This window comes from Giraffa tippelskirchi, chromosome 10, assembly GCF_054371585.1.
Source record: "Giraffa tippelskirchi isolate mGirTip1 chromosome 10, T2T-mGirTip1v1.2.pri, whole genome shotgun sequence".
In the NCBI taxonomy this organism is placed as follows: domain Eukaryota; kingdom Metazoa; phylum Chordata; class Mammalia; order Artiodactyla; family Giraffidae; genus Giraffa; species Giraffa tippelskirchi.
Window position 1 is genome coordinate 57,464,259 of NC_137284.1, and position 25,611 is coordinate 57,489,869.

The 25,611-nt window shown below is 38.7% G+C and overlaps 1 protein-coding gene and 1 long non-coding RNA gene across 15 annotated transcripts in view; both read right to left on the reverse strand.

The window, feature by feature from the left end:
* Positions 1-2,936: 2,936 nt before the first annotated feature.
* The window catches only part of PEX1 (peroxisomal biogenesis factor 1), an 82,851-nt gene continuing 60,176 nt past the window's right edge, over positions 2,937-25,611 (reverse strand). For 5 of the 14 annotated variants that reach the window (XM_081531386.1, XM_081531389.1, XM_081531382.1 and 2 more), the window contains 7 exons: positions 25,371-25,513; positions 25,187-25,290; positions 24,246-24,422; positions 22,928-23,158; positions 21,514-21,708; positions 21,100-21,230; positions 2,937-3,428 (listed from right to left, as the gene is read on the reverse strand). In XM_081531386.1, coding sequence (XP_081387512.1) covers positions 3,344-3,428; positions 21,100-21,230; positions 21,514-21,708; positions 22,928-23,158; positions 24,246-24,422; positions 25,187-25,290; positions 25,371-25,513 — 1,066 coding nt within the window. In that variant the 3' untranslated portion in view covers positions 2,937-3,343. Of the gene's footprint in view, positions 3,429-19,829; positions 20,089-21,099; positions 21,231-21,513; positions 21,709-22,927; positions 23,159-24,245; positions 24,423-25,125; positions 25,291-25,370; positions 25,514-25,611 lie in introns of those variants that run through there. The other 9 variants (XM_081531388.1, XM_081531379.1, XM_081531390.1 and 6 more) reach the window with 4 other exon arrangements.
* Positions 10,907-14,294, reverse strand: LOC145522631 (uncharacterized). Its single transcript, XR_014066066.1, has 2 exons — positions 12,042-14,294; positions 10,907-11,973 (listed from the first exon to the last, which is right to left on the reverse strand). It is a non-coding gene; the product is annotated as an uncharacterized LOC145522631 (long non-coding RNA).

Sequence of the window (25,611 nt, forward strand, 5' to 3'; positions counted from 1 at the left end):
TTCGGTCTTGGCATCATCAGTTTGACCTCTTGCAATTTGCCTTGATTCATGGACCTAACATTCTAGGTTCCTATGCAATATTGTTCTTTAGAGCATCAGACTTGACTTTCACCATCACACATCCACAAGTGGGAGTTGTTTCTGCTTTGGCTCAGTCTCTTCATTCCTTCTGGAGCTGTTTGTCTGTTCTTCCCCAGGAGCATATTGGCCTATTGGCCACCTACCAACCTGAGGGGGTTTGTCTTTCAGTGTCATGTCTTTTTAATTGAGTTATATATATACATATATCCATTATTTTGCAGATTATTTTCCCATATAGATTATTGCACAGTATTGAGTAGAGTTCTCTGTGCTATGGTATCTGCTGTACCATAGATCCTTATTATATATTTTATATATAATAGTATATATGTTAATCCTAAACTCCTAATTTATTCCTCCCCCACCTTTCTCTCTTGGTGCTGCTGCTACTAAGTTGCTTCAGTTGTGTCTGACTCTGTGCGACCCCATGGACTGCAGCCTACCAGGCTCCTCCGTCCCTGGGATTCTCCAGGCAAGAACACTCGAGTGGGTTGCCATTTCCTTCTCCAATGCATGAGAGTGAAAAGTGAAAGTGAAGTCGCTCAGTTGTGTCCGACTCTTCACGACCCCATGGACTGCAGCCTACCAGGCTCCTCCGTCCTTGGGAGTTTCCAGGCAAGAGTACTGGAGTGGGGTGCCATTGCCTCCTCTGTAACCATAAGTTTTTTTGTTTTCTGTGAATCTCTTTTCATAAATTAGTTCATTTGCATCATTTTTTTAGATTCCACATATAAATGAAATCATATGATATTTATCTTTGACTTATTTTGCTTTCTATGATAATCTCTAGGTCCATCAGTTCAGTTCAGTCACTCAGTCGTGTCCGACTCTTTGCAACTCCATGGACTGCAGCACACCAGGCTTCCCTCTATCACTAACACCTGGAGCGTACTCAAACTCATGTCCCTTGAGTTGGTGATGCCATCCAACCATCTCATCCTCTGTAGTCCCCTTCTCCTCCTGCCTTCAATCTTTCCCAGCATCAGGGTCTTTTCCAGTGAGTCAGCTCTTCACATCAGGTGGCCAAAGTATTGGAGTTTCAGCTTCAACATCAGTCCTTCCAATGAATATTCAGGACTGATTTCCTTTAGGATGGACTGGTTGGATCTCCTTGCAGTCCAAGGGACTCTCAAGAGTCTTCTCCGACACCACAGTTTAAAAGCATCAATTCTTCGGCGTTCAGCTTTCCTTATAGTCCAACTCTCACATCCATACATGACTACTGGAAAAACCATAGCTTTGACTAGATGGACCTTTGTTGGCAAACTAATGTCTCTGCTTTTTAATATGCTGTCTGGGTTGGTCATAATTCTCCCTGCATCATGTTGCTACAGATGCCATTGTTTCATTCTTTTTTATAACTGAGTAGTATTCCACTGTACGTATATATCACATCTTCTTTATCCATTGCTGTGTTGATAGACGTTTAGGTTGCTTCCTTGTCTTGGCTGTTGTAAATAGTGCTACAATGAATACTGAGGGGCATGTATCTTTTCGAAGTATGGTTTTCTCCAGATATATGCCCAGGCGTGGGATTTCTAGATCATATGGTAGTTCTATTTTTAGTTTTTTAAGGAACTTCCATACTGTTCTCTGTAGTGGCTGTACCAATTTACATTCCCACTAACAGTGTAAAAGGGTTCTCTTTTCAGTTTATTTTTGCATATGCTGTTGGAGAATGTTCTCATTTCATTCTGTTACACATAGCTGTCCCATTTTCCAGCACCACTTATTGAAGACACTGTCTTTTATCCGTTGTATATTCTTGCCTCCTTTGTCATAGAGCAGGTGACCATAAGTGTGTGGGTTTATCTCTGGGCTTCCTATTCTGTTCCACTGATCTATATTTTTGTTTTTGTGCCAAATTCTGGCACAAAAACAGGAGTTTGATCCCACAGTTTACTGGATGGCGTTATTTGTTGAGTTCACAGCCATTTTAGATCTCTTATGAAGTTAGGTATTGATTGGAAAAGAGTTGAATCCTGGTAATTGGGATGTGGACACCCGGAAGAAACCCTTGCTTGAAGACCCAAATCACCTCCATCTGTGTGGGATCAGCCTTGTAAAAGGAAGCTCCTGCTATGGCCCCGTCCCTACGTGCCCCAGGGAGACAGTAATAAGTCAGTGCAGAAGGAGAAGACGTAGACAAGAACTATGTATTTTTCCTTTTCATGCAAAATCTAAAGAATATATCTGGAGGCAGAGACCCTGGGTACTAGGCTAAAAAACATTCATGTCTGACTCTTTGTGACCCTATGGACTACAGCCTTCCAGGCTCCTCTGTCCATGGGATTCTCCAGGCAAGAATACTGGAGTGGGGTGCCATTGTCTTCTCCAGGGTTTTTTTCCCAAGCCAGAGATCGAACCCAGCCAGGTCTCCCACATTGCAGGCAGATTCTTTACCACCTGAGCCATCAGGGAAGCTTCTAATCCACTAACGTGAGGGCTGAAGTCAGAGGAACATGGGATAAATAATGGAAGAGAGAAATAAAACCTATCACCCATGACCAAATGATTAATTGCAAAAAGGGCAGTGGTTATAGCTGGTACATTTCTATTTGCTCTCTTACATATGTATTTGCATGTTCTACTGACCTTTCTCCTCGCCCCTTGCCACATAATGATACACAGCTTGTGTTGATGGTAGTGACATTACAATTTAGTTCATAGAGCACAACAGGATAGATCTGTCATGGAGCTGGTGGGGAGGACTGCACATCATTCAAGCTCCTGGCCTTGCAGCTGGATGTAGTATGTTAGGGGACGTCATTTCACTTCTGATTGAAGGACAACACAATTTATTTAAGTTGTGTGCAAATTCTACGTTTTTCAGATAAAAAGAACAGATCATTGGATCAGTAGATAACTGAATTTTTTATTTCCAAAATAATCAAGGTGCTAAGCATAAAACTTGTCAAATGAAAGAAAGATGTTGAATATGCAACCATGAATTCTAAGAAATGTATTTAATTACAGTCTCTTTTCTTCAAAGGAGAAAAAAATCACTTATTCCATGTGGCCAATATTATTTCAGTAAGAATTTACATACATAGGAAATAAAATACAGAATCTGTTATAAATATCTTAATTTATTTTAAAGTATTACTGTCAAGTAATCCTGATCATTAGGTAACAGGTTTACCAATCTTTGATTTTATAGATTAACAAGTTAAATTAAAAAGAAATGTACAGAAATCATTTTCAGTGTTACAACACAGGGACAAACACCACATACACACACACACAAAATCATAAGTATATTTTATGCCAGGGTTACTTTCTGTCCAGGTCGAAACACGATTCCACTTTGATTTTTTCTCTTCTTTGGATTTTGAAAGCTTTCATACCTTTAAAAAAAAAAATGATAACATTTAATACTTATAAATGCTGAACTTAGAAAACATAAAACAATGGATTGCTGCAAACAAGTTTTTAAGAAACAAAAGACAGTTCTTATAAAAGTTCTTATAAGAGTTTTTAAAAGTTGAACACTCCAATAGAAAAGGAACAAAGAAGACGCATGTACCCCAATGTTCATCGCAGCACTGTTTACAATAGTCAGGACATGGAAGCAACCTAGATGTCCATCAGCAGATGAATGGATAAGGAAGCTGTGGTACATATACACAATGGAATATTACTCAGCCATTAAAAAGAATACATTTGAATCAGTTCTATTGAGATGGATGAAACTGGAGCCCATTATACAGAGTGAAGTAAGCCAGAAAGAAAAACACCAATACAGCATACTAATGCATATATATGGAATTTGAAAGATGGTAACGATAACCCTATATGCGAGACAGAATAAGAGACACAGATGCATAGAATAGTCTTATGGACTCTGAGGGAGAAGGTGAGGGTGGGACGTTCTGGGAGAATAGCATTGAAACATGTATATTATCATATGTGAAACAGAACACCATTCCAGGTTCAATGCATGAGACAAATGCTCAGGGCTGGGACAATGGGATGACCCAGAGGGATGGGATGGGGAGGGAGGTGGGAGGGGGGTTCAGGATGGGGAACACATGTAAACCCATGGCTGAATCATGTCAATGTATGGCAAAAACCACTACAATATTGTAAAGTAATTAGCCCCCAACTAAAATAAATAAATTTATTTAAAAAAAAAAGAAAAAAAAGAAAAGGAACAAAGAGGATGAACAAATTAGAAAAGAGAAAATACAAATGACAATGATCAACTGCTATATTTTAATCAGAGAAATGTAAAATTTTAAGATACATGCAACTTTTCTTGAAACTGGCCAAGTTTAGAGAAATACTAAAATATTTAACATTAGGATATGGTGAAGCTGGTACTATATTACTATTGCAACATACATTTCTGAAAGACACTTTGGGAGTAGATTTCAAAAGCATTTAAAAAAAATGTGAGTAAACTGATGTGACAACTCTACTTCTATCCCAATGAAATAATTAAGGATATGTGCAAACATAGATAGGAAACTGTTTATCACATTGCTCATAGTGAAAACCTAAGTCCAAAAATTGGATGTTACGGCATAGCTGTAGTATATAAAATAATAAAATAGAAAACATATTTAAAATGTGAAAGAATGTTAAAGATGTGTGGATGGACGGGGGACTGCTATATAGCAGTATGTGCAGAGTGTCTTATTTTAGTAACAGAAAACATAAGCATACAAATAAATAAGATTTGGGAGGTAGTGAGATTTAGGGAAACTGCTGGGTTTTTTTCCCTTTAGTTTACTGATTTTTCTACAATAAGCACATATTTTGTTGAAGGGGAGCAGTATATGGCCCCCACTAGTGAACCACTTTGGCACGTGGGTTATTTTGAGCTGAAGGGAATCAGACCCAGCAGACCCAGGAAAGCCTTTTACCTCTCTCTTAACTGCCTTAAAGAACTGAGGCTGGGGCCTGCACCAGACAGAGCCACTACCAGACATAACTTTTTTTTTTTTCATCTGTGTGGCAGGGCAAACATCTGCTCGTCTCATCTCCTTGTGAACTCCCCTCTTCACCTCTGAAGCTTCAGGCCTCATCCCTTCCCTCAGTTCAGGACACTACAGAGGCCTCAGCTCATTGACCACCAATGAGTCTTGTTTTTATGGGGTTCCTGTATCTACAAAATTAGTTTATCACCTGTTAACATCTTATGTCAGTCAATTATAGACAAGCCAAAGAACTGAGAAGGGAAAGTTTTTGCTACCCCTGCAGTTTGGTGCATATGGAGGGCTCCCCTGCCTGCATGCAGGTGGGAGATCCTGGGACCTCTGACAAGAGCCAGTCAAGGGTCAGAATCCTTACCATGTCAGTCTCCTGGGTCTCTGCCTGCAGATTCAGTGGAAATGAGAGTGGGGAGAGTCCTTTTATAAAGTCAGAAGCAGGAGAAAAATTTTTGTGTGAACTAGTGCCTTAGCTACAGCGACTCTGGAAAAGATATCTTCTGAGTACTCGTGTTGTCTGTTGATCCTGTTCTCCCCAAACACGGCTATTGTTTGCTTCTGTCTCTAGCTTTTGTGTCACTTCTCACAAGGAGGAAAACCAAAGAGTAGAAGTGCAGTGTGTGTTTAGTCGCTCCGTCGTGTCCAACTCTTTGCAACCCCCATGGACTTTAGCCTGCCAGGCTCCTCTGTCCATGGAGACTCTCCAGGCAAGAATACTGGAGTGGGTTGCCATGCCCTCCTCCAGATGATCTTCCCAACCCAGGAATTGAAGCAGGGTCTTCTGCATTGCAGGCAGATTCTTTACTAGCTGAGCTACCAGGGATAGGTTCTAATTTACGCTCATTGTTCGAGTCCACTGGCCTCACAGACTGGTGAGTTCATGGTTCTAATAGACGTGCATTCGTTTAGACACACTCTGCAGTGGGTCCCCTATATTTAAACAGGTGAGGTTTCCTCTTGTTCTGTGTTTTGAGAGCTTGGCTTTGTGATTGGTATGGTTTGTGACTCTCTGTGGCTTAACCAGAGAGAAGCCAGCCAGGAGATTAAGTATCAGCTTGAATCTGATGGGCATCAAGAAAACTCGGGATCTGAGACAAGAAGTCATAAGCAGCGATCTCTTTGTCCAACTGTGCCAGCTCTTAGGGAGTTTGCTTTAAGGTGTCCCAGCCCATAGGGGCCTTTGTTGGCTCAAGCTTCACTGTCTTCTTGGTACAGGGAAGTCCCACTCCAGTAGCTCCTGTGAATGCAGGGATAGGCAGGTCTGCAACTGGTGGCATCATGCACTCTGGTGGGGGATGGGAGACTCCATCTTCACTGCCCTATTCTCACTGCCTGTGACCATGAAGGGCTTTGCTTTCTTTGGCTAATTCTGTGAGTAAACTTTGTGGATCTTGTGAAAGCTACGTCTTTTGCACTCTTTTGGGACACTTCTTGTGGTCATGGTTAAGCCACAAAAAGGCTTGCAGGTTACAGTCACCATTAATTAAGACCCTATCTGTCAGTGGCCAGATGGATCCTTTAAACTGGAGAAAACTTCTGTTTTTGAAAAACACATGAAAGAGCTCTCATGCTAAACAAGGATCTTATGCTGCCTATGGAAAGACAACAGGAAAAAGAAGACACAAAGGAGTACAGAAGCCAGCCTTGGGGTTGTATATGTCTACAGGCGTTTCTCTTTCTGCCCTGTTTCCCCTAGTATGATAATCTCCAGGTTCATCTATGTTGCTGCAAATGCAATTATTTCACGTTTTTTGGCTAAGTAGTACACACACACACACACACACACACACACACACACACACACACACACACACACACACACACACACACACACACACACACACACACACACACACACACTGCAACTTCTTTAGCCACTCATCTATCAATGGACATTGAGGTTGTTTTCATGTCTCAGCTCAAAGAAGCAAAAAACAAAGGAGAAATGGAAAGCTATATCCATTTGAATGCAGAGTTCCAAATAATAGCAAGGAAAGATAAGAAAGCCTTCCTCAGTCATCAGTGCAAAGAAATCGTGGAAAACAATAGAATGGGAAAGACTAGAGATCTCTTCAGGAAAATTAGAGATACCAAGGGAACATTTCATGAAAAGATGGGAATAAGGACAGAAGAAGTATGGACCTAACAGAAGCAGAAGATAAGAAGAGGTGGCAAGAATACACAGAAGAACTGTACAAAAAAGATCTTCATGACCCAGATAATCACGATGGTGTGATCACTCACCTAGAGCCAGACATCCTGGAATGTGGGTCAAGTGGGCCTTACAAAGCATCACTATGAACAAAGATAGTGGAGGTGATGGAATTCTAGTTGAGCTATTTCAAATCCTGAGAGATGATGCTGTGAAAGTGCCACACTCAATATGCTGGCAAATATGGAAAACTCAGCAGTGGCCACAGGACTGGAAAAGGTCAGTTTTCATTCCAATCCCAAAGGCAATGCCAAAGAATGCTCAAACTCCTGCACAATTGCACTCATCTGACACACTAGTAAAGTAATGCTCAAAATTCTCCAAGCCAGGCTTCAGCAATACGTGAACCGTGAACTTCCAGATGTTCAAGCTGGTTTTAGAAAAGGCAGAGGAACCAGAGATCAAATTGCCAACATCTGCTGGGTCATCAAAAAGGCAAGAGAGTTCTGGAAAAACATCTATTTCTGCTTTATTGACTCTGCCAAAGCCTTTCACTGTGTGGATCACAACAAACTGGAAAATTCTTCTAGAGATGGGAATACCAGACCATCTGACCTGCCTCTTGAGAAATCTGTATGCAGGTCAGGAAGCAACAGTTAGAACTGGACATGGAACAACAGAGTGGTTCCAAATAGGGAAAGGAGTACGTCAAGGCTGTATGTTGTCACCCTGCTTATTTAACTTATGTGCAGAGTACATAATGAGAAACGCTGGGCTGGAGGAAGCACAAGCTAGAATCAAGATTGCCAGAAGAAATATCAATAACTTCAGATATGCAGATGACACCACGTTTATGGCAGAAAGTGAAGAACTAAAGAGCCTCTTGATGAAAGAGGAGAGTGGAAAAGTTGGCTTAAAATTCAACATTCAGAAAACCAAGATCATGGCAGCTGGTCCCATCACTTCATGGCACATAGATGGGGAAACAGTGGCTGACTATTTTTTTGGGCTCCAAAATCACTGCAGATGGTGACTGCAGTCATGAAATTAAAATATGCTTACTCCTTGGAAGAAAAATTATGATCAACCTAGACAGCATTTTTAAAAACAGAGACATTACTTTGCCAACAAAGGTCCATCTAGTCAAAGCTATGGTTTTCCCAGTAGTCATGTATGGATGTGAGAGCTGGGCTATAAAGAAAGCCGAGCACCGAAGAATTGATGCTTTTGAACTGTGGTGTTGGAGAAGACTCCTGAGAGTCCCTTGGACTGCAAAGAGATCCAACCAGTCCATCCTAAAGGAAATCAGTCCTGAATATTCATTGGAAGGACTGATGTTGAAGCTGAAACTCCAAAACTTTGGCCACCTAATGTGAAGAACTGACTGATTTGAAAAGACCCTGATGCTGGGAAAGATTGAAGGTGGGATGAGAAGGGGATGGCAGAGGATGAGATGGTTGGATGGCATCACCAACTCAATGGATATGAGTTTGAGTAAACGCCTGGAGTTGGTGATGAACAGGGAGGCCTGGTGTGCTGCAGTTCATGGGGTCGCAGAGAGTCAGACACGACTGAGCGACTGAACTAATGTCTCAGCTATTATAAATATGCTGCTGTGAAAACAGGTCTGTGTATCTTTTCAAATTATAGTTTTGTCTGGCTATATGCCCAAGAAAGGGATTTCTGGATCTTTTGGCAATTGTCTTTTCAGTTTTTTGAGGAACCTCCATACTGTTTTCCACAGTGGCTGTATCAATTTACATTCCCAGCAACAGTGTAAGAGGGTTCCCCCTTTTCACTACACCCTTTCCAGAATTCTTTATCTGTAGAATTTTTAATGATGGCCATGCTGACTGGTGTGAGGGGGTACCTCAATGTAGTTGTGATTTGCATTTCTCTAATAATTAGTGACATTGAGCATCTTTTTGTGTGCCGATTGGCCATATGTATGTTGTCTTAGGAGAAATGTCTATTGAGGTCTCCTGCCCATTTTCAATCGGGTTGATTGTTTTTCTTGTTGTTGACCTGTATGAGCTATTTGTATATTTTGGATATTAACCCTCTGTCAGTCGCATCATTTGCAAATATTTTCTCCTAGTCTGTAGGTTGTGTTTCGTTTTGTTTATGGCTTCCTGGTAGCATCTTTAGGATTTTCTGTGTATACTGTACCATGTCATCAGCAAATAGAGTTTAATTTCTTCTTTTCCAATCTGGATTCCTCTCATCAGTCACTTTTACTGTCATCCAGATGTGGTGTATCACATTGATTTTCATAAGCTGAATCATCCTTGTGACCCTGAGATGAATCCCAACTGGTCGTGGTGTGTGACTTTTTGTATGTGTTGTTGGGTTCGCTTTGCTAATGTGTTGTTGAGAAGTTTTGTGTCTCTATTCATCAAAGATATTCGCCTGTAATTTTCTTTTTTGGTTGTGTCTTTGTCTGGTTTTGGTGTCAAAGTGATGGTGCTTTCAAAGAATATCTTTGGAAGTATTCTTTCCTCTTCAATCTTTTGGAAGAATTTGAGAAGGATCAAAGTAATTTCTTCTTGGTATGTTTGGTACAGTTCCCCAGTGAGTCATTTGGTTCTGGGCTCTTGTTTGAAGGGAGTTTTTAAAATTAGATTTTATTTCATTTCTAGTGATTGGTTTGCTCAGGTTATGTATTTCTTCTTGATTCAGTTTTGGTGTGCTTTTATGTTTTTAAAAATTGATCCATTTCTTCTAGGCTGTCAAATTTGTTGACATATAACTGTTCACAGTAGAACAGAGTATGTTCATAGTAGAACAAAGTAAAGAAGAGGGTGGCAGAGGATGAGATGTTTATATAGCATCACCAACTCATGGACATAAACTTGAGGAAACTCCGGCAGACAGTGGAGGACAGGGAAGTCTGGCTTGCTGCAACCCCAAAAATGGGGTTGCAAAGAGTCAGACACAACTTAGTGATTAACAACAACTGTTCATACTATTCTTACCTTTTTCACCCCCTGTGGTATCAGTTGTGATTTCTTCTCTTTCATATTTTATTTGGGTCTTCCCTCTTTTGTTATAAGTAAGCCTGGCCAATTTTGTTTACCTTTCCAAGAACCAGCTCTTGGTTTTACTGATCTTTTCCTATGTTTCTTACATCTATTTTACTTCTGAATTTTATTATCATCTCCTTCATTGTGCTATTTTGTTTGTTCTTTTTCTAATTCTTTAAGTAGTGGATTAAGTTGTTATATTTTCCTGTTTGTTAAAGAAGCCTGTATTGCTGTGAACTTCCCTCTAAGAACTGCTTTTGCTGCATCCCATAGATTTTATATGGTTCTGTTTTCATTGTCATTTGCCTCAAAGTACTTCTTTGATTTTGTTGACCATTTTGTTTTTAGTAGCATATTGTTTAGTCTGCATGTAATTTTTTTTCTTGTTTCTTTTTTTGTGGTTGACTTCTAGTTTCATGCCATTATGGTCAGAAAAGATGCTTGAAATAATTTCTATACTCTTAAATTTGTTTAGACTTGTTCTGTGTCCTAGGATGCGATCAACCCTAGAGAATATTTCATGTCCACTTGAAAAGAATGTGTATTTTGGGTTTTTTTTTTTTTGGATGTTATGTCCTGAAGACATCAATTAAGTCTTAACTGCTATTGTATCATTTAGGATCTCTGTTGCCTTATTTACTTTCTGTCTCAAAGATCTGTCCATTGATGTGAGTGGGGTGCTAAGGTCTCTTATTGTAGTCCTGCCATTTTCTCTCTTTGAATCTGTTAGTATTTGTTTTATACATTTGGGTGCTCCTATATTAGGTGCATATATGTTGACAAGTGTCATATCCTTTCCATGTATTGATCCTTTTATCATTCATGTCCTTGTCTTTCTTTATAGTCTTGTTTTAAAGTCGATTTTCTTTGATATGAGAATTGCAATCCCTGTTTTGTCCTTTCTGTTTGGATGGAGTATCTTTGTCCCTTCCCTTACTTTCATTTGAATGATTTTTTTTAGATTCCATATAAAAGCAATATATGATATTTGTCTTTTGCTGTCTGACTTATTTCACTCAGTATGACAATTTCTAGGTCCATCCATGTTGCTGCAAATGGCATTATTTCATTCTTTTAATGGCTGAGTAATATGCCTCTGTGTCTGTGTGTGTATACATATACATATATACACCAAATCTTCTATATCCATTCATCTGTCAGTGGACAGTTAGGTTGTTTCCATATCTTGGCATTGGTAAATAGTACTGTAGTGGACACTGGGGTGCATGTACCCTTTCAGACTATTGTTCTCCAAATATATGCCCAGGGTGGAATTGCAGGATCATCCAGTATCTCTATTTTGAGTTTTTAAGGAACATCTATACTGCTCACAGTGCCTGTCTCAATTTACATTCTGACCAACAGTGCAGAAGGGTTTCCTTCTCTCTACACCGTTTTGGCACTGATTGTTTGTGGGTTTGTTGATGACAGCCATTTTGACTGCTATAAAGTGATATCTCATTGTAGTTTTGATTTGCATTTCTGTAATTAGTGATGTTGAACATCTTTCCATTATGCCTCTTTGCCACCTGTATATATCTTTGGAGAAATGTCTACTTAGGTCTTCCGCCCAGTTTTTGATTGGGTTGTTTATTTTGATATTAAACTCCATGAACTGTTTGTAAATTTTGGAGATTAATCCCTTGTCGACTCTATCATTTGTAAATATTTTCTCCCATTCTGTGGGTTGCTTTTCATTTGGTTTATGGTTTCCTTTGCTGTGCAAAAGATTTTGAGTTTAACTGGGTCTCATTTACTTATTTTTGTTTTTATTTCTGTTACTCTGAGAGATGGATTGAAAAAGGCATTGCTGCAAATTATGTCCGTGATTTTTGTTTTTATTGCCATTACTCTGACAGATGGATTGAAAAAGGCATTGCTGCGAATTATGTCAGTGTTCTGCCTATGTTTTCGTCTGAGTTTTATAGCGTCTGACCTTCCATTTAGACCTTTAATCCATTTTAAGTTTATTCTTCTGTATAGTGTTAAAGAATATTCTCATTTCATTTTTTTTTTACGTGGAGCTTTCCAGTTTTCCCAGCACCATTTATTGAACAGACTGTCTCTACTCCATTGTTTATATTTCTGGGCTGTCCATCCTGTTCCATTGATTATATGTCTGCTTTTATGCCAGAATCATACTGTCTTAATGACTATAGTTTTATAATATAGTCTTCACATCAGGGAGTCTGATTCTCCCAGCTCTGTTTTTCTTAAGATTGCTCTGATTCTCCCAGCTCTGTTTTTCTTAAGATTGCTCTGGTTACTCAGGGTCTTTTGGGTTTCCAGATGAATTTTAAGACTCTTTGTTCTAGTTCTGTAAAAGATGCCATTGGTAATTTCATACAGATCACAATGAATCTGTAGTATGGCTTGTGTAGTACAGTCATTTTCACAATATTGATTCTTCCAGTCCAAGACTATAGTATATTTTTCCATCTGTTTGTATCATCTTCAATTTCTTTCATCAATGTCTTACAGTTTTCAGAGTAAAGGTTTTTTGTCTCCTTAGGTAGGTTTACTCCTAGGTATTTTATTCTTTTTGCTGTGATGGTAAATGGGACTGCTTCTTTGTCTTTCCAGCTGTTTCGTTGTAAATATCTAGGAATGCAACAGATTTCTGTGGATTAATTTTGTAACCAGCAACCCTAATGAATTCATTGATGGGCTCTTGTAGTTTTCTGGTAGTCTCTTTAGGATTTTCTATGTATAGTATCACTTTATCAGCAAACAATGACATTTTAATGTCTTCTTTCCCAACTTGGAGTCCTTTAATTTCTTTTTATTCTCTGATTGCCATGATCAGGACTCCAAAACTATGTTAAATAAAACTGGTGAGATTGGGCATCCTAGTCTTATTTCCATTTAGAGGAACTGCTTTCATCTTTTCACGGTTAAGTATGTGGAAAATTCTTAAAGAGATGGAATACCAGACCGCTTGACCTGCCTCCTGAGAAATCTGTATGGAGGTCAAGAAGCAACAGTTAGAACTGGAAATGGAACAACAGACTGGTTCCAAATCGGGAAAGGAGTACGTCAAGGCTGTGTATTGTCACCCTGATTATGTAACTTATATGCTGCTGCTGCTAAGTCACTTCAGTCGTGTCTGGCTCTGTGTGACCCCACAGATGGCAGCCCACCAGGCTCCCCAGTCCCTGGGATTTTCCAGGCAAGAGTACTGGACTGAGTTGCCATTGCCTTCTCCGAACTTATATGCAGAGTACATCATGAGAAATGCTGGAATGGATGAAACAAGCTGGAATCAAGATTGCCTGGAGAAATATCAATAACTTCAGATATGCAGATGACACCACCCTTATGGCAGAAAGCGAAGAAGAACTAAAGAGCCTCTTGATGAAAGTGAAAGAGGAGAGTGAAAAAGTTGGCTTAAAGCTCAACATTCAGAAAACTAAGATCATGGCATCTGGTCCATCACTTCATGCCAAATAGATGGGAAACAGTGACAGACTTTATTTTTGGGGGGCTCCAAAATTACTGCAGATGGTGACTTTGGTCATGAAATTAAAAGACGCTTGCTCCTTGGAAGAAAAATTATGATCAACCTAGACAACATATTAAAAAGCAGAGACATTGCTTTGCCAACAAAGGTCCGTCTAGTCAAAGCTTTGGTTTTTCCAGTAGTCATGTATGGATGTGAGAGCTGGACTATAAAGAAAGCTGAGCGCCAAAGAATTGATGCTTTTGAACTGTGGTGTTGAGAAGACTCTTGAGAGTCCCTTGGACTGCAAGGAGATCCAGCCAGTCCATCCTAAAGGAAATCAGTCCTGATTTGGAAGGACTGATGCTGAAGCTGAAGCTCCAGTACTTTGGCCACTTGATAGGAAGAACTGACTGATTTGAAAAGGCCCTGATGCTGGGAAAGAATGAAGGCAGGAGAAGGGGACGACAGGGGATGAGATGGCTGGATGGCATCACTGACTCAATGGACATGAGTTTGAGTAAACTCTGGGAGTTGGTGATGGACAGGGAGGCCTGGCGTGCTGCAGTCCATGGGGTCACAAGAAGTCAGACGCGACTGAACTGAAGATGTTAGCTGTAGGTTTGCCATATATGGCCTTTGTTATATTGATGGTGTGTTTCCTCTGTAACAACTTTCTGGAGCCTTTTCATCATAAATGGTTGTTGAATTTTGTCAACAGCTTTTTCTGCATCTATTAAATATATCATGTCACTCCCTTCTGGCTTGCAGAGTTTCTGCTGAAAGATCAGCTGATAAACTTATGGGAATTCCCCTGGATGGTATTTGTTGGTTTCAATATTGAATCTTTGTAATTTTTCTTTCTTGTATTTAATCTTTGTTTGACTAATATGTTTCAGCATGTTCCTACTTGGGTTTATCCTATCTGGACACTTTGTTCTTCCTAGATGTTGGTGACTGCTTCCCTTCCCATGTTAGGGAATTTTTCAGCTATTATCTCTTCAGATATTTTCTCAGATCCTTTGTCTCTCTTCTTCTGGGAACTCTATAATGCAATTGTTGGTGCCTTTAATATTGTCCTGGAGGTCTCTTAGACTGTCTTTGTCTTTTGTTATGTTCCGTGGCAGTGATTTTCACTATTATCTTTCTGGTCACTTATCTGTTCTCCTGCCTCACTTATTCTATTGATTCCTTCTGGTACATTTTTCATTTCATACTGTTCATTTGTTTGTTCCTTAGTTCTTCTCGGTCTTCAGCAAACATTTATTGTATCTTTCTCAATCCTTGCCTCCATTCTTTTTCTGAGATCTTTGATCATCTTCACTATTATTCTGAATTCTTCTTCCAGTAGGTTGGCTATCTTTATTTCACTTAGTTGTTGTTCTGGGTCTCATCTTGTTCCTTTATCTGGGACATATTCCTTTTCAATCTCATTTTGACTAACTTTCTGTGATTGCGGTTTCTGTTCCATAGGCCGCAGGACTGTAGTTCTGTCTGCCCTCTGGTGGTTGAGGCTGTCTAAGAGGTTTGTGCAGGCTTCCTGGTGAGAAGGGCTGATTCTGGTCCATTGGTGGGTAGAGATGGATTTTGTCCCTCTGGTGCACAGGGCCATGTTCAGGGAGCCTTTAAGCCACTTGTCTGCTGATGGGTGGGGCTGTGTTCCTGCCCGGTTGGTGGTTTGGCTTGAGGTGGCCCAGCACTGGAGCCTGCAGGCTGTTCGGTGGGGCTAATGGCGGCCTCGGGGAGGATTCATGTTAATAGGTACATCCCAGAATCGTTGCTGCCAGTGTCTTTGTTCTTGCAGTGAGTCATGGTCGCCACGCCCCCTCTCCCCACCTCTGCAGGAGACCATCCAATACTAGCAGGTAGGTCTGTCCCTGTCTCTTATCAGGTCACTGCTCTTTTCCCCTGGGTCTTTGTATATATGAGACTTCGTGTGTGCCCTCTGAGTAGACTTTGTGTTTCTCCCCATCTTAGAGAAATACTGTGATCAAACCCCACTGGCCTTCAAAGCCAGATTCTCTGGGGGCTGGACCCCCAGGCTGGGAAGGCTGATGTGGGGTTTAAAACTTTCCCTCCTGTGGGGTAACTTCTATGGGAGAATTGTTTCCAAACTTGTGGGTCACCCACCCAGCAGGTATGGGATTTGCAATAATGCCCCTCCTACCATCTTATTGTGGCTTTTGTCTTTGGATGTAGAATGTCTTTTTTTGGGAGGTTCCAGTAATTTTTTTTGTAAATGGTTGTTCACCAGTTAGTTGTGATTTTGGTGTTTCTGCAGGAAGATGGTGAGGTTGTTCACCAGTTAGTTGTGATTTTGGTGTTTCTGCAGGAAGATGGTGAGCTCACATCCTTCTACTCTGCCATCTTGAGATAATCCTCCTCCATTCCCTTACTTTTAATTTGTGCATGTCCTATGCCCTAAGGTAGGTCTCTTAGAGGCAACATATTGTAGGCTCTTGTAGTAATCTTTTGATTTCCTTCGTAATAAAATCTTCCTGTAGTTGGATGGCTGGGTCAGGCCCTTGACAGCATTCACGCTGCAATCCAGTTTTTTGAGGAAATAAGAAACTGTCCATATTTTACAAATTAGTCTCTGCAAAATCAGAAATGTGGCTCTAGAAACAATTCAAAAGTTCACCTCTCTTTACCAACCCCCAGACCTCCCCTATTCATCTCAAAATGCTTGCAGATAGTGTAAAAGATTAGGATGTTAGAACTATTTAAAGATGGGAAATTGTAAATAATTACTCTTGACTTCTGATAATAAATATACCTCCAAACTCCTAGAAAGATAAAATAATCAACAAAAAGAAAATAATCAACAAAAAGATAACCTACTCAATGGGAAGAAATATTTGCAAATGATACGACCAATAAGTGGTTAATACCCAAACTATAAAGAGTACATACAACTCAATATCAAAAAAACCTGAGAAAAAAATGGGCAGAGGATCAGAATAGACATTTTCCAAAGACGACATACAGCTAGAAAGCTAACATCTCTAATTAGAGAAATGCAAACCAAAAGCACAATGAGGTATCACCTCAGAACTGTCAGAATGGCTATCATCAAAAAGACTATAGATAACAATGGCAAGGATGAGGAGAAAAGGGGACCATCTGACACTACTGGTGTAAACAAACGTTTATGTAACCACTATAGAAAACAAAATGGAGGCTCCTTACAATATAGATGTTCTTCAAAAAACTAACATGATAGAACTATATAACCAGTAATTCTAATCTGGGTATATATACCCAGAATGTAATTAGTATTAATTAGTATACTAGATATTACTATATATAGTATAGTAATACTGGTAATATAGTATAGTAATGCTATATAGTATTAGTATACTCTAAATTGGTATATATATAGAATATTAACATAGTAAGTATAGTAAGTAGTAGAAAAACAAATAGTAATTTTAAAAGATACATGCATTTTAATGTTCAAAGAAGCATTATTTAGAATTTCCAAGGTATGGAAGCAACAGAAGTGTCCATCAATAAACAACTGGCTTAATAAGATGCATATATATATACAATGGAATATTATCCAGCCATTAAAAAGACTGAAATACTGCCATTTGATACAACATGGATGGACCTAGAGAATATCATCAGAAAAGACAAATACTGTTATCACTTACTTTGGAATCTAAAAAAACGAATGTATAAAACAAAACAGAAATGGACTCACCGATATAGGGAACAAACTAGTGGTTACCAGACAAAAGAAGGAAGGAAAGGAGCCAGCCAGGGTTTGGGGATTAAGAGGTACAAACTATTCTATATAAAATAAGGAACAAGGACTATATTGTTCATCACAGGGAAATATAGTCATTACTTTGTAGTAACTTTAAATGGAATGTAGCCAGTACTTTGCAGTAACTTTAAATGGAGTGTAATCTATAAATATTGAATCACTATGTAGTACACCTGAAGCTAATACTGTAAATCAACTCTATTTAAACACAAGTAAGCAGAAAACTTACTTTCTTCCTCTGTCCCTGTACATATCCTAGGAGATAGCTAAAACACTGTCTACGATCACCTGAGACTGGGGGGGGAAAAAGGAGCAGCAACAGGAGAGGCTTTTTAAAAAATACAGACTTATAAAAATTCCTGGGCTTCCCCGTGGCTCAGATGGTAAAGAATCTGCCTGCAATGAAGGAGACTTGGGTTTAATCTCTGGATTGGGAAGATCCCCTGGAGGAGTAAACGGCAACCCACTCCAGTATTCTTGCCTGGAGAAGTCCACAGGCAGAGAAGCCAGGCAGGCTACAGTCCATGGGGTTGCAAGAGCTGGACGTGATTGAGCGACTTTCACACACACATAAAAACTCCCATGGTTTAAAAAGGAATGAATTTGGGTCACATGTTGTGATGTGGATGAACGTGGAGTCTGTCATACAAAGTGAAGTCAGTCAGAAAAACAAATATTGTGTATTTTATTGCATATATGTGGAATCTAGAATCTAAAAAAAATAAGTGCATATATGATGAACCTATTTTCAGGGCAGGAATAGAGATGCAGATGTAGAGAATGGACTTGTGGTCACAGTGGGGGGAAGAGGAGGGTGGGATGAATGGAGTAGCACTGACATATATACACTGCTACTGCTAAGTCACCTCAGTTGTGTCCAACTCTGTGCGACCCCATAGACGGCAGCCCAGCAGGCTCCACCGTCCCTGGGATTCTCCAGGCAAGAACACTGGAGTGGGTTGCCATTTCCTTCTCCAATGCATGAAAGTGAAAAGTGAAAGTGAAGTCGCTCAGTCGTGTCCGACTCTTCGTGACACCATGGACTGCAGCCTACCAGGCTCCTCTGTCCATGGGATTTTCCAGGCAAGAGTACTGGAGTGGGGTGCCATTGCCTTCTCTGTAACCACGTGTAAAATAGCTAGTGGGAAGCTGCTGTGTAACACAGGGAGCTCAGCTGGGTGCTCTGTTGCAACCTAGAGGGGTGGGACAGAAGGGAAACTTAAGAGGGAAGGAAAGGATACATGTATACAAATACCCGATTCACATTCTGTATAAGAACTAACACAACAAAGTAAAATATTCCAATTATAAAAACCTCCCAAGGCTAAAATTTGGGGATGGAAATTAAACAGGGGTCTGTTTGTCTGTGCTTGTTATATCGATGTACATGTGATATTTTGGATGAATACTGCCATAATTTGTAAAATGATCTACTTAATTGGCTTAAAGAAAAAAGCAACAAATTTTTTCAACTCTCAGAAACATAATACAAACTAATCCAAGTAAAGTGATCTGGGATACTGTCCAATAAATAAGCATATCTGTTATGAAACTTGCCAAGACAGTTAACTGCTTTAATATCCCATAAAATTTTCATAAGTAATCTAAAGATGATTATTTAAAAAACCTCATTCTTAAGTGAACTTCTCAATAATAAATTTTTATGTTATGTCTACTTTGTTTCCATAATCTCTTTGGTAACTTAAACCCTTAGTTTTGGTAAATGATGAAAATTCACTGGCTATCTAGATTATTTCTAAATATGATAAAATAATGAAACTAACTACTGAACATAGAACTATTTACTTTTGGCTTCTTACAATGTAGAAACTAAAAATATTTCAAAGTATAAAGAAACGTGTCCTATTCTACACTGAAGAATTGTACTGTTAAGGTGTATTCTTCCAGAAATTATGAAATGTATGCAGTAATCTGCCAGTCTACAAAATGCTAGTGTAACAGTTCAAAATTACCAGAAGTTAAGGTTTAAGAATTCTAATTAATGTATTTAATTAGAACTGAGAAATTACAAGGAAAACAACCATATGCAACTCTATTCTGATTGTTACAGAATGGGAAAGAATAAAGGACAAACTAAATGAATACAGAAACTTGGAGAGACTTACTTTGTGTAGTCAAGGTGGATAAAATGGAATGAATTTACTGCAGGGTTTTTAAAAATGTGTTAGTTTATAAACCACTGATATTAAAATGTTCTCCTTCAGGACAAAAATTTTTTTGGCTATTGGTCTGCTACTGCTGAGACTGCGAAAGGTTCTTTACCTTTTTAAGTAGTCTTCGTAGAAAACTTTTTTAGAAGCCAAAATCCTATTTTATCCAAATAATTTCCTATACCTCACGTCTTGTTACTTAAAGTCTTCTCTTAAGTGTTTTGTTTTTACTTTTACTTAAAGTCTTCTCTTAAGTGTTTTTGTTTTACTTTTTTTCCTTCTTTTTATCTCAAAAGACTTACCTGCATTACAGGGCAAACATCTGACTCCCAGACATCTGTTCTTCCCACTTTGCTGTGAATTGCCCTCCTCCCCTGTGGAGGCCAGCCCCTTATCTCAAGACAATATATAAACCTCATTGCCTTCATTCTATTTTTGTGCAGATCCTGAATGTACATCATTAGATTTTTCTCCTGTTAATCCACCTTATTCAATTTATTAGACCATCCAAAGAACCTAGAAGGGAAGGAATAATTTTTCTACCCTTTCAAGGTACATACACATACCCCAGAGTTTAGCAAAATTTAACAAGCAAGTTGTAACTTCTAAACACCAGGAATACACTTCTTTTTTCTCTCTCCCATTTTTGACTTTCTTTAAGCTGAGACAACTGACATATAACACTGTATTAGTTTTAGGTGTAAACATAGTGATTTGATATATGAATATATTGTGAAAGAATTACCACAGTAAGTCTAGATGTCAACCATCATCACTTCAGTTACTTTTTTTCCTGTGATAACTTTTAAGATCTGCTCTTAGCAACTTATAAGTATACACTACAGTACTATTAACTGTAGTCATCAGGTTATACAGTACAGAGGACTACATCTCTTAAGTTGAATTATTGATCTACAATGGTCCCCAGTCTACAGGTCTCAGACTCCAAAGGTTTTACAGAGACAACTGAAGAAGCGTATAAACTCAAATAAATATTAAACATGGTCCACAAGTGAATAAATGTGAATGTATTTATGTTTTTGAGATGAATAAAATATAAATTATTTTGAAAACAAAACAGGTGTATTTTCATAATTTATACAAACTATATATTGGAATCATTTCCCAAATTGAAACTACACTTAAATTTGAAAACAGTTTAGTCTTACTGTTATTATGTATGTTAGAAATGGGGGTGGTTTGAGAAATGATTCCAATATACATTTTGGAATGGTATCAAAAATGATTTTACTTTTTGTTTTTAAAATTTAAAAAGTCCATTAACTAATTCATTTGATTAAATCTGATTTATATAAATATACATTTATATAAAAATAAAAATTTATTTTTGACTTCTTTACTCTTGACGTTTTTGAGCATTTGAATGCATGGCTACTAAGCAAATGTTTTTGAATTGGCTTTTAAATATTCCACATATTATTTGTGATTCAAAAAAGCACTCTAGAAGTTTGAAGAACTGTCACCTGTAATTGTATGTATACTTCTGAATCACAATTTGTCACTTACAACTCAGCGAAGGTCTTCCGGTCATCTTCACTGACGGATGGCCGAGTGTGACTCAGCGCAGTCATTAAATGTGACTGGCTAATAGCCAGACTGGTTCTGATTGGTCCTGGTGGGTTAAGGGCATCATCCTCCTTAAACAAAAAATAAAATGACAGAAAGTTAACTAAGGGACATAATGAAAAAGTTATTTGCTTTTGAAAAGGAATGTTATTTGCTCTTGCCATTTTCTTAGGACTATGCCTTCCCTTTATCATAAGATTACCAAAAACTGTTAGCACATAACCATTTGACCGATCGATGTGTTTCAGCCCTTTATAAAAGAGCGCATTTACAAATCAAAAAAATACATATCAAAAACAGGAAAAACAATCTGTAAAAAGTTTTACAATTATGATGAAGGGGGGAAAGACTTACTCCAGTTTGGCTCCGGTATCTGCCTTTGATGATGCTGATATCTGCCCTCAGTTGATCTCTCTGCTCTTGTGTGAGTTCCTGATAACCCTCCTGTGAGGCTGTTCTGAACAATGGAGGTCGTAATGACTGATCTTTCCCAGGAACTCCGGGAAACTCCTGAGTCATGGAGCTTGGTGCTGACAGGCATTGTGAGCTCTGTGTGGTTAAGTATAATAATGAGAGATGGAGGGAAGGAAAAAGAGCAAAAGAGAAAACAATTATGTACTTAAAGATAAAATGACCAACTTTCAGCAGGAAAACTTTAACACGGGTAAGCTTACATTTTAACTAGCTAAAATTTAAGCAGGTTTAAAATATGTTCATATTCTATAAAGGATCATCTATACCTACGTGGTTGAACCACCAGAGTGAAAACTGCCATCATACAGGTTTTTTTTTTTTAAATGCTTTTGTTATAAATCCACCACTAATGCTCTAATGATAGGTTATACTAAGGTTCTGGGACATTTCTACATGTTAAGAAACAGAAAACAAAGACTAGAATTAAAACTGCTTACTATTCTTGAGAATACAAATGGATTACTTTTATGTTTTTTAAAACCTAATTAAGGAAATCTACCTGAAAAATCACTGAATATTTGTAAAAATGTTAAGGTTACCAATAAAGCAACAGTGAATCACTGTCTTCTGAGATACGTGTTGAATGCTATTTTAATTTAGAAAAATGGTACTGCCCAAATTTAATCTGGGCTTCCCTCGTAGCTCAGTCGGTAAAGAATCTGCCTGCAGTGCAGGACACCCAGGTTCAAATTCCTTGGGACAGGAAGATCCCCTGGAGAAGGAAATGGCAACCCACTCCAGTATTCCTGCCTGGAGAATTCCATGGACAGAGGAGCCTGGCAGTCTACAGTCCATGGAGTCGCAGAGAGTCAGACACGACTTAGTGACTAAAACACACAAATTTAATCTAAACATTTTCCCTGTTGAAACATTACTAATTACTAATAACTTTTTCACTATGCTTACACTTTCTACCAGAAGTATTACCAAAAGACAACATTTTGTTGTCAGAATTTTTGACATTATCATACCAAATTTCTCATTATCCTCAACTGTTCTACAATAATAGGATTTAAGTTTAACATTAAATGGATCTGCTACTAAAGATGTTTTAAAGCTGCTAATGAGAAAAAACCTGAAAGAAACCAAAGGGTGATCACAACCACTGGCTACCTCAGCTCCCCTTACTGCCAGCTGTCTTAACCAGGAATGAAAATGACTGATTAGGTATGGAAAGACTGCTTTACTGAAGGAGTCACACCAACCAGAAAGAACATGTGCGGCTGGTTAAGACATAAATTGAACCAACATATGGCTTGCTATTTCAGAACTGTACAATGACTACACGACTTACCAAATCAGAAGAGGTTCCATTTCCAAGTTCTGATTCGTAAGAGCTTCCAAAGTAGAGCCGGTACATATTGAACTTTGATTCATCTTGAAGCACCTCAGACATCTCCAGAGAAACCAGGGATTGCTCTAAGCCACATTCTCCGTCTCCAGCTGAATCATCAGAGCCACTGCTGTGGTTAAGAAAAACCATTGAAGACAGACTCAGGTCACTATCAGAGCTGGAACCTCCATCCTAAAACACACAAAAGGACAATCAGCTGTAAAGCTCTAAATAATCCACAATTCAAAAATAAACCACACACCATTCTAACAGACCAAGGAAACTCCAGGCCCTTTTTACAAAAGTTCTTATTGATTCTCTAATGGTTCTGAGGCATATCACATAATTTTAACTATCAAAATAAGGAAAGACAAAATGGAATATATAGGTAATTTGCCAATCATCTGCCCCAAAACTAACAAATCTAGGACTCAGACCTCTGGATTTTATTTTCATGTCTCTTTAAATTTATATTTTTCTATTCTGAAATGAGAAAGCACTCTAAAACATGGTTGATGCATCATTATAGAGTGTGTTACAAATAAACACCCTTTCTGCTACTGAAATGGGGTGTTGAGGGGAAACACCCTCAGTGGCTTACCAAAATAAGTAGCACAAACTTGGAAGTATCTAAATTTAGTCCCTGCAATAACTTCCAACAAAATGTGAAGGAGAGGAGTATATAGGAAAAGTCTTCCTAGAAAATATATGGTAAAGTCCATAATGTGGCAGAGTTCAAATTCTTTGTTGCAAAAATTAAAATATTATTCTTAGACAAAAAAACTTTCTGGGGCTGGAGTACCAAAAGTACAAGGTAAACCTAGAACATCTTGTCCTGTAGGGAAGTAAGTGAGCAGAGAATGAGGACGACATACCACAAAGGCACAGAAGCCATCCAAAAGGGGCTCCTACTGGCCAGATCTGGGACAACCTGAGCTTCAAAATAACTATTTGATGATTTTTTTAAAAAAAGTAAAAAATTTGAAATCACAGTACAATTCCTGATACCTCAATTCAAAGGATACCCTTCCACACACCAACTATATTTTGCCAATAGTAAAGTAAGGTGAAAGAAACAGACACCAAATTCTTCATGTAATTACAAATTCTCTACAAAGCCAGTATCCCAATTACGGTACAGTAGACTAGAGGCAAATTTGTATAAAGTTAAGCTGAAGTTGTTCAGAAATAAACTTTTTTTTTTTTAAGGCTGAAACTGACACTGAACTGCTCATGTCACCATAAGACGCCACAGTAACAGTCTCCTCCAGTAACTTACTTGGAGCCCACAGGATAGCAGTCTTCCGTGCAAGGCCTCTAACTGTGCATTGTAAAGGAGCGCTTTTAGATCAGCTCCCGTAAAGGAGTCGGTTACTGATGCCACGTGTTGAAGATCCACATCATCTGCCAGAGGTAGAGACTCACTGAGAACGTTTAAAATTTCAAGACGTGATGCCTGAAGGGAGAAAAACTCATTGACTTAACAAATAACACTGAATATAATATTTTCAACTTATCTTACAGGATTTTTCTTATACATTCACTTCATTTATCTAAGAAGTTTTACAAATAAGTTGAGGAATGAACCACCAGGCTACATCTATCCTCCTTGGTACTTTTTGTCTAACAGAAGGAACACAGGGAGGAAAATGAATGAAAATCAACATTCTCAACTATTTAGTATAGATCATTTCTTAGTGCTTATCTTAGCAAAGGAGCCAAGAACTGTTTCAAAAAGAAAATTAAAATAATCGCTACATGTGATATACATTTATACCTTTGACTATTGATTTGTCTGTTTCTTCTTTCACTTATCCAGTCGTTTCTAAATTTGGGAACACAGGACTAGGAGTGGTTAAAAGGCATATCTCTACGTAACCGGTGTGGATGCTTCCTATACTACTATGCTTGATTCTGTATCAGTCTTCTGTCAAGATAATGAGGTGTGTGATCTCTGAACACAGGGAACATGGACATCAATACTTGGTTTCCTTCCCTTTTTTCCATCTGGCTAACACAAAGTTTTCAGATGGGAGTTTGCATGGGATGGCTGGGCCAAAGAAAGGCTTTGCCTCTAATTCAGAATCTTTTCATGCTGCAAGAAAATAGTGACTAGGGTCTTTGCCGAAAACTGGTCTTCTAAGGACAACTGCTATTACCTGGCAGAAGTAAAGTTCGCAAGGAAAGAGTGGAGCGTTTGTAGGTATATGAAATTGTCACCTGATCAGGAGGAGGACAGTATACACATTTATCTAGTCGGCCGGGCCTGAGCAGGGCAGGGTCAATCAAGTCAGGGCGACTAGTAGCAGCCAGTACATAAACACCTGGGGGGAAAAGAAAATACTTTACTAAATCCTGGGGGAATCTGCTTAACAGAAGATATTTCTGTATTTACAATTATTACCCTGCAAGCCTTCGACTCCATCCAGCTGAGTCAGCAACTGGTTAACCACGCGATCTGTAACTCCCGTGTTATCGTGGCCGCGTCGAGGGGCAATGGATTCAAATTCATCAAAGAAAAGGATACAGGGCTTTGCGGCCTGTGCTCTGGGGAAACAAACAGTATCTCATATTTGAATAGGGCCTCCGAGTTTGCAATTTCATATATATATATATATATATATATATATATATATATTTACTCA